This window comes from Loxodonta africana, chromosome X, assembly GCF_030014295.1.
Source record: "Loxodonta africana isolate mLoxAfr1 chromosome X, mLoxAfr1.hap2, whole genome shotgun sequence".
Taxonomy (NCBI): Eukaryota; Metazoa; Chordata; class Mammalia; order Proboscidea; family Elephantidae; genus Loxodonta; species Loxodonta africana.
This window is the reverse complement of record NC_087369.1, coordinates 140,661,903-140,671,187: the sequence shown is the minus strand read 5'-3', so window position 1 is coordinate 140,671,187 and position 9,285 is coordinate 140,661,903. Positions and strand designations below refer to the sequence as shown.

Below are 9,285 nucleotides of genomic sequence, written 5' to 3'. Positions count from 1 at the left end.
GACCTGAGCAAGGGTGTTACATCCCACCCTAATCCTCTCCAGCATAATCGAATCTTGCCTCATTAACCACAGGCAGAGATTAGGATTTACAACGCATAGGAAAATTATATCAATCACAAAATGGAGGACAACCACACAATACTGGGAATCGTGGCCTCACCAAGTTGACACATATTTCGGGGGGACACAATTCAATCCATGACATGCCCCATACGGTTCCAAAGCTATAATCTTTATGGAAACAGATTGCCACATCTTCCATGAAGCAGCTTGTGGGTTCAAACTGCTGACCTTTTGGTTAGCAGCCGAGCGCTTTAACCACTGCACCGTCAGGGCCTCTTATATATATACACAATGGAATATTCTTCAGCCATAAAAAAGAATTAAGTACTGATACATGCTACAAGGTAGATGCTAACTGAAACGTGCTAATTAAAATAAGACAGACCCAAAAGGTCACACATTGTATGATTTCATTTATATGAAATATGCAGAATAGTAAATCCATAGAGACAGAAAGTAGATTAGTGGTTGCCAGGGGTGACGGTGGGGGGAGAAAATAGGGAGTAACTTCTTAATGGATAAGGGGTTAATATTTTGGGATGATGAAAACCTTTTGGAACTAGTTAGATGTAGTGGTTCCACAATATTGTGAGTATAATAAATGCCACTGAATTGTTCACTTTAAAATGGTTTTGTTATGTGAATTTCACCTCAATTAAGTTAGAGTATGAGATATGCTACCACAGAACATGAGAGAAGAAAATATTAGTGCTACTGAGAGAGCACCGAGGAAGCCTTAACTAAATGTGGCAATGAGGCTGTGTAGCCTCAAACCCCTGGGCCCTTCCACTTCTCTGGTCCTCTACTCTGGTCAACTACAACTTCACCTTTTTTTTTCCTTAAACAAATTCCAGAGTCCATTCTCTCCCTTTCCTCTACTTTTCTCATTTCTTTTAAGGAGATATTTCAGACCCACACAAATTTATAGAGAGTATTCCTAGAAACATCCATGTACCCACCATCCAGCTTAAGAAATATGACCTTACAAATACAGCTGAAGCCCACTGTGTACCCCCTCCCTTTCTTTCTAAAAGAGGCAGCCATTATCCTAAATGAGGTATTTATCTTTCCCACACATGCTGTTACACACGTTACATTTGTAGGCATCTCTCACAGGCGTGCTTTTTACTCCATACATATCCACAATCAATATGCAGTGATCATTTTGTATGTTTTTTAGACTTCATGTATCACAGAATCATACTGTTTGTATCCTTCTGGAGCAGCTTTTCCCCTTTTGCGTTTTTCTGCTGCCATAACCCAGTCTTTGCTCTCTGGGTCTCAGGCCCCTGTGAGTTCTAGTCACCTCCCCAAGTCCAGCTTTGCAGCCCTGTTTATCTTCAATGCTCCCAAGCCAGCAAATTAAGCCTGATCCTACCATAGGTGAGTCTCAGCTTCTTGGCCTATTGTTCTAAACCAGGGGTTCTCAAACCTTATTCATCAGAAACCCCTGAAACCCGATGCCAGCAGAGTCAATTCCTACTCATAGTTACCCTATAGGGGACAGAGTAGAACTGCCGCATTGGATTTCTAAGGCTGTAATCTTTATGGAAGCAGACTGACACGCTTGCTTCCTTCTGTGGAGCAGCTGGTGGGTCCCAACCACCAGTAGCTCAGTTAGCAGCCTAGCACTTACCCGCTGTGCCTCCAGGGCTCCTTGGATCCCCTGAAAGGCTTGTTAAAACACAGATTGCTGGACCCTACCCCCAGAGTTTCTGATTCAGTGGGTCTTGGGTGGAGTCTGAAAAGGCGCATTTCTAACAAGTTCCCAGGTAATGCTGATAGTTGCTATTTTGAGGACAACGCTTTGAGAACCACTACTCCAAATCAAAGTCCGGGCCCAGGCTCAGCAGCACCATCTGGTCTGCAGGCAAGCTGGGTCATCCATAAGATTTCCTTCCAAACACGCTCTAGAGCAGCACTGGCCAATACACATATAAAACAAACCACATGTACAATGTGAAGTTTTCTAGTAGCCACACTAAAAAATTAAAGAGACTGGTGAAATTAATTTTATACTGGATATTTTAACTCAGTAAGTTACCATTTCAACATGTAATCGGTATAAAAATTGCTAGTGAGATATTTAACAGTTTTTTTTTACACTTATAGCACATCTCAGATGGAACTGGTCACATTTCAAGTGCTCAGTAGCCACACGTGGCTAACAACTAATGCAGTGGACGACGTAGATCTAAAGGCTAGACCTCCTTCTCGCTTTACAAAGGTTGTTTTAAACTTGACATTTTAATTAATTTGGGGCTGAAATAAAAAAATTTAAAGAAGCTTACCAAATGGTGGAAAGTGATCCCTTTCAATGAAGGTAAGGTGGGCCAAAGCGAAAAGAGGTAAAAGAGAGATTTGAGTCAGAATTACTTATCTAAAACAAAAAACTGCTCATGCAAGCTTATTCCTTTAAAACAAACCTTTATTTTTAACTTGAACAAATGTTGTCAAATATATCCATAAAAGGTAAGCAAAGTCAGATGTCATTGGATATCACTTTTGGGGTGACGACCTTTGGCATAAAATCAGTCGATAAAATTCCCTTGGGCTTCAGGAAAATGAAAAAAAAAAAAAAAAGACACTGAAGAACAGATTCAAGCTTCTTTCTCCGTCCTTTTTTTTCTATTCCTTCCAACTGCAGGATGAAATGAAAGAAAATTAACAATTAGGCAACATTAACTTGCACCTGTAACTTTCCTTTTTTTCAATTAGGAACATTTTATTATTTTCCCTGCTAAAAGCTAGAGGATGTATGCAATTGCTTTGAAGCATCTTCCTGAAAGATAAAGAGATGATTCCACCACAGGACCCTGAAGTGAGAAGTATTGTAGAACACCCATGGGAAGAAAGTTATCAGCTTCCTTGTGTCCCATCATTTAAACAGAATGTAAGCTAATGTGGGTTGTTGAGTTCACAGCTGCATCTTCCATGCCTAGAACAGCGGAAATACTTAGTAGCTGTTCAGTACTTTTTTTTTTAATTTTTATTGTGCTTTAAGTGAAAGTTTACAAATCAAGTCAGTCTCTCACACGAAAATTTGTATACACCTTGCTATATACTCCTAATTGCTCTCCACCTAATGAAGACAGCACATTCCTTCTCTTCACTCTTTCCATGTCCATTTCGCCAGCTTCTGACCCCCTCTGCCCTTCTCTTTTCCCCTCCAGATAGAAGATTCCAACATAGTCTCGTGTGTCTACTTGACCCAAGAAGCTCACTCTTCACCAGTTATCATTTTCTATCACATAGTCCAGTCCAATCCCTGTCTGAAGAGCTGGCTTTGGGAATGGTTCCTGTCCTGGGCTAACAGAAGGTCTGGGGACCATGACCTCTGGGGTCCTTCTAGTCTCAGTCAGACCATTAAGTATGGTCTTTTTATGAGAATTTGGGGTCTGTACCCCACTGCTCTCCTGCTCCCTCAGGGGTTCTCTGTTGTGTTCCCTGGCACCTGTGACTTTCTAAATCTAAGAAAACAGCCCTATGTATGCCTGCCACATTTGCGTGCTATATCTCAACAAGGCAAGAACAACACCTTTTCCTCTTGTAACTTGCACCCTTGGGTATCAGGGTGCTTGTGATCTCATGGCTTCAGTCATCTTATCATACACCAACCTTGTCTCTCTCCTGCCCAACACCATAAATGCTGGGTTTTTTTTTTGTTGTTGTTTTCTTGAGACTATTCTGGGATATAAATAAGCCTTTCCTTAAAAACCTGTGCTGGTTCTACAAATGATACTCCCAGACCCTCCCAGACCCTCAGTTTCCACAACTATCAAATGGGAAAGAGGCTCTTATTATGAAACACACAGCTGTGAAGATGCAAAAAAAAAAAAAAGAAGAAGAAGAAGAAGAAAAGTGTTAATCATTTAAATATACTCAAAGACAAGATATCCCTTAATACTTAATTACCAATTTGGTGAGAAACAATAATCATACTATGACTAAGTTTCTTTCCATTTGGCTGTCATAGAAAATACTAAAATCTAAAACTGAACAAATTAATCATTAAATGTGGTCCTACTTGAAATTCCTAACTTTTTGCTATTTGTTAGTCACATTCTAAAAGGCACTGTTCTCCTTGTTAGTATACCAAAAACTCTTGTTGCCCTCAAGTTGACTCAAAGTGACCATACAGGACAGGGTAGAACACTGCCAACCTTCTGGTTAGCAGCCAAGCTCTCAACCACTGAGCCACCAGGAGACTACTTTTCCAGGGCCAAGAGATGAAGGCCCAGCTAATGCATGGCCCAGTCTGATAACCCTTTTCTAAAACAAAAGTGGTCTCTGTTCCTAGATCTGATAGTTACCACCTTTTAGTAGTCTCACAGGGGGCGGACAAAGGACATCACAAGGACAAACAAGTAGCTATGAAGTATATTTCAGAACACAGTACATTTTAAATTATTAGGGACATGCTATGAGTTGGAATGGGCTCGAAGGCAATGGTTGGTTCTATTAACATTCTAAGTAAGTTGAACTAAGTAAGAACCACTGCGCCACCAGGGCTCCTCAAAGCTACCATAAACGAAAAACCCCACTGCCCTCGAGTCAATTCTGACTCATAGCGACCCTATAGGACAGAGTAGAACTGCCCCATACAATTTCCAAGGAGTACCTGGTGGAGTCGAACTGCCGACCTTTTGGTTAGCAGCTGTAGCTCTTAACCAGTATGCCCCCAGGTTTCCAACGCTACCATAAAACATAGATACCTGGATTTTCCGGGGCTTCCCTCTGCTGGGTCCAGACCCTTTTTGGGTCCTTGTTCTTCATTTTTGTTCTCCTTGTCCTCCTCTTCTTTCTCTTCCTCACCTCCTGCTTTTTGGGCCTCTTCATCAGAGTTTTCATGCTGATATTGAGTCGCCTCTTAGTGAAGAATAATACAGATTTTGGAACCAGATATTCATGGAAAAAAATCCAATTCATAACCAGTAGTGACATCGCCTTCCTACTGGTTGACACAGCACTTCCATGGCCCTCATATTTCTGCTGCTTGATAGTTTTTACAGTGACATTATTTCCCTCTTTCCAGAAAATCTCACACCCTATGCTGCTAAGTATTTCTGGCCCTTCAGGGAAGAAAAGATCAGAACCATTGGGGTCTGACTGCATTCTGTAAGTTTTGGTCAGATTTATGGGGAAAATATTCATTTGCCTCAAAGTCCATTTTTATGGTGAAGCACATAGTTCCTCAACCCCCTGAATATTTAATTTTTAAGCTGTGATGGTGCAGCGGCTAAGTGCTACGGCTGCTAACCAAAAGGTCGGCAGTTCAAATCCACCAGTCCCTCCCTGGAAACCCTATGGGACTCCACTCTGCCCTATAGAGTCTCAACTGGTTGGCAAAATTTTTACCAAGCGCTCCCATATCAGTTCATCATTTCTTGGGATCAACTTTCTAAAACTCTATTTTTAAAAGCCATCCACCAAAAATGAGGCATACCATGTGTTTCCTCTTTTCCTTCAAGCTTTCCTGCCATTTCCTCCCAAGCCCCTCCTGCACACCTACCTCCCACTGACATTCATCTCATAAACGGCACTGATAATCTCAGGTCTCCTGTCAGAGCTGTCGGAGGACTTATGTAAGGGTCTTTGTATGATCAGGCTTCTTTCTACTTGGGCAATTTTGGTCAGACTTGGGTTGAGGTGCCGCCCCAGTCTTCCCCACTGGAGGCCAGAGCTGCCAAGGGCTGCAGGTGACCCTGTGGTGCCGTCAGCACAGCCGCTGAGGGACTGCAGAGAGCACGCAGGATACCGCCTCCGCCAGGTCGCAGGCCCCAGTGTTCACAGTCCCTCCTGCCCCCCACCCCCATCGGCTGCCCCTCCACCCATCCTCACCCTGCGGGGCAGCGGCCTGATCTGCCGGCTCCCCGGGCTCGGGGGCTGCGGCCTGGTCCGAGGGCTTCTCGGGCTCGGGGGCTGCGGCCTGGTCCGAGGGCTTCTCGGGCTCGGGGGCTGCGGCCTGGTCCGAGGGCTTCTCGGGCTCTGGGGCTGCGGCCTGATCCGAGGGCTTCTCGGGCTCTGGGGCTGCGACCTGGTCCGGAGGCTCCCCCGGTTCGGGGGCTGCGGCCTGGTCTGGGAGCTCTGGGGACTCCCCAGGTTCCGGGGCTGTGCCCTGGTCGACGGGCTCTCCAGGCCCCGCAGGCCCCCAGGCCGCCATTGCGTCCCCGTGGGCGGGCGGTGGCCATGAGGGCAGCGGCTCCGAGCCGTGAGGCGGGCGGTGGCACACCATCAAGCGGTCACCGCTGGGCCGGAGCAGGACGTGGTCGTTGTGGGAGATGCGCTGCAGCAGCGAGTGGATTAAGCCCAGGAGCATCAAGGGGAAGCCGACTATGGGGAACTGGGGCGGGTTCACCACCGGGCCTTGCTCCTCTGCCGGCCCGACGTCTGAGTCTCCCGCGCTCGCGCCCCCCTGGGCCTGGGCTAGGGCCAGCTGCTGCACGGCCTGCTCTTGCTCGTCTGCCCGAGGGGCGCCCTCCTGCACCGGCTCATCCGCCCAAGGGGTGCCCGCCTGCTCCTGCTCTACCTGAGGGACTCCCTCCTGCTCCCGATCGTCGGCCCGAGGGGGGCCCACCTGCTCCCGCTCCGCCCGAGGGGCTCCCGCCGGCTCCCGATCGTCGGCCCGAGGGGAGTCCACCTGCTCCCGCTCCGCCTGAGGGGCTCCCGCTCGCTCCCCATCGTTGGCCCGAGGGGGGTCCACCTGCTCCCGCTCCGCCTGAGGGGCTTCCGCCCGCTCCCCATCGTCGGCCCGAAGGGCGCCCACCGGCTCCTGCTCTGCCTGAGGGGCTCCCGCTCGCTCCCCATCGTCGGCCCGAGGGGGGCCCACCTGCTGCTGCTCCGCCTGAGGGGCTCCCGCTCGCTCCCCATCGTCGGCCCGAGGGGGGCCCACCTGCTGCTGCTCTGCCTGAGGGGCTCCCGCTCGCTCCCCATCGTCGGCCCGAGGGGGGCCCACCGGCTCCTGCTCCGCCTGAGGGGCTCCCGCTCGCTCCCCATCGTCGGCCCGAGGGGCGCCCACCTGCTCCTGCTCCGCCTGAGGGGCTCCCTCCCCTCCATCGTCTGCCCGAGGGGGGCCCACCTGCTCCTGTTCCGCCAGAGGGGCTCCCGCCCGCTCCCCATCGTCGGCCCGAGGGGGGTCCACCTGCTCCTGTTCCGCCAGAGGGGCTCCCGCTCCCTCCCCATCGTCGGCCCGAGGGGCTCCCACCTGCTCCCGCTCCGCCAGAGGGGCTCCCGCCTGCTCCCGCTCCGCCTCAGGGGCGTCCACCTGCTCTCGCTCCGCCTGAGGGGCTCCCTCCTGCTCCCGATCGTCGGCCCGAGGGGCGTCCACCTGCTCTCGCTCCGCCTGAGGGGCTCCCGCCTGCTCCCGATCGTCGGCCCGAGGGGCGTCCACCTGCTCTCGCTCCGCCTGAGGGGCTCCCGCCTGCTCCCGATCGTCGGCCCGAGGGGCGCCCACCTGCTCTCGCTCCGCCTGAGGGGCTCCCGCCTGCTCCCCATCGTCGGCCCGAGTGGCTCCCACCTGCTCTCGCTCCGCCTGAGGGGCTCCCGCCTGCTCCCCATCGTCGGCCCGAGTGGCTCCCACCTGCTCCCGCTCCGCCTGAGGGGCGCCCCCCTGCTGCCGCTCCGCCTGAGGGGCGTCCGCTCCCGCCTCCCCGACAGCAGGCGTCCCCAGGCCTTTGTCCCGCCCGGGGTCGCCGACCACCCCACCGCCTGCTCCCATCGCGCCCTCCGGTCCATCCTGTCCACCTGGGGCCGGGTGTTGCTCCTCATTGGCGGACATGGCACCAGGCAGTACCTCAACCGGGTGGCTACCGGGCTGTGGCGACGACCGTGAAGATGGCGGCCACCGAGGTGGCTGCCCCTGAAGCGAGGTCGTTCACAGTGGTGGCTGAGGAGAGGCGGAGGGGAGGGGACAACAGTCTATGTGGGTGCCTGAGGAGGCAACCAGAAGGGCAGGAGGCTAACCCCAGGAGCTGCCCACCAAGACTGCCCTTGAGCTGGCGGTGGCAAGGCGGGAAAGAAGCCACCGGGCAGGTGACGTGAGGAATGACCAGCAAGGCCCACCCCTTGTTGCAAGCTCTAAGCTCATTTGCTGAGAATGAACGATCGACATGCCCTGTACCCAATGAATGATCAAGGCTCCCATCTACAATGGCTCAGAATTTCCTAGATTTTCCTTGAGGCCTCACGGTCTTGGATTACCCTTTTTTTTTTTTTTTTCTAGTGCCCTTTAGGCCCACACAAATCCTGCTCTTTTGTTAGTACTCTGGGGTGCAGAAACTTTTTCTGTAAAGGGCAGAGAGGAAACTTTTTAGGCTTTGTGGACCTAGAGGCAAAATCAAGGCCATTATGGAGATAGATGCTCCGTTAACAAGGGAAAACAAATTTCTACGATTTTTTTACTGATGGAATTCAAAATATAATAATAACTGCTTATGATTTGGGGTTTTTTAATGATTTTTAATAATGTAGGTCTACTAATGAGAAAAATGCAATTCTTTCGGGGGAGAGAACATTTTGCTTAATTGAGGTTCAAAGTTATGTAGTTCATCTTGAAAACATCTTCTGACACACGTACTTCCAAATACTAATAACAATTAACAATTATTTTAATTAACATGTTCATCTCTTTGAGGGCATTTATAGAATTCCATTAGATTCTTCTAGTATTTGCCTTTTAGCACGTCATTACAATGGCAGATTAACCGCTTCCAATTGAAGTTTAGGTGGAAGCTCAATTGAACAGTTAAGTGCTTTTGAAATACGGAATTCTTTTTTTGCATTTGCATGAAAACCAAAGCCCAACCCACTGCCTTCCAATCGATTCCAGCTCCCAACAACCGTATAGGACAGAGAGAGCTGCCCTTTACCGTTTCCAAGGCTGTAATCTTTACGGAGCAGACCGACACGTCTTTCTCCCGAGGAGCGGCTGGTAGGTTCAAATGAAACTTTTGGTTAGCAGCCCGGCACTTAGAGGTAAAAAAAAAAGCTACCGGAACTGTAGATTGAGCTTGGAGAATATATCTACTGAGAATTTGTGAGAAAATGGAGATCTCACATCTTGCTTTAACTTTTGCCAGCAAACCCATACCTTCAAGTTGATTCCGACTCTTAGGGACCTTATAGGACAGAGTAGAACTGCCCCATAGGGTTTCCAAGGAGCGGCTGGTAGACCTTTGGTTAGCAGCCATAGCTCTTAACCACTGTGCCACCAGGGCTCCTTGA

At 49.7% G+C, this 9,285-nt stretch overlaps 1 protein-coding gene across 1 annotated transcript; it reads right to left on the bottom strand.

Moving 5' to 3' along the window:
* Window positions 1-4,513: 4,513 nt before the first annotated feature.
* CT47C1 (cancer/testis antigen family 47 member C1) lies at window positions 4,514-7,840 on the bottom strand. Its single transcript, XM_023553812.2, has 2 exons — window positions 5,905-7,840; window positions 4,514-4,932 (listed from the first exon to the last, which is right to left on the bottom strand). Exons 1-2 carry the CDS (start codon window positions 7,838-7,840, stop codon window positions 4,730-4,732), a joined length of 2,139 nt encoding a protein of 712 aa, XP_023409580.2. The 3' UTR covers window positions 4,514-4,729.
* Between the last annotated feature and the right edge of the window lie 1,445 nt (window positions 7,841-9,285).

Excerpts from the sequence above, each read along its gene's own strand:
- CT47C1 (XM_023553812.2), bottom strand. The coding sequence starts at position 7,840 with ATGTCCGCCAATGAGGAGCAACACCCGGCCCCAGGTGGACAGGATGGA. Across the intron at positions 4,933-5,904 it reads TCAGGCCGCTGCCCCGCAGG|AGGCGACTCAATATCAGCAT; the intron begins GTGAGGATGGGT and ends TTCTTCACTAAG.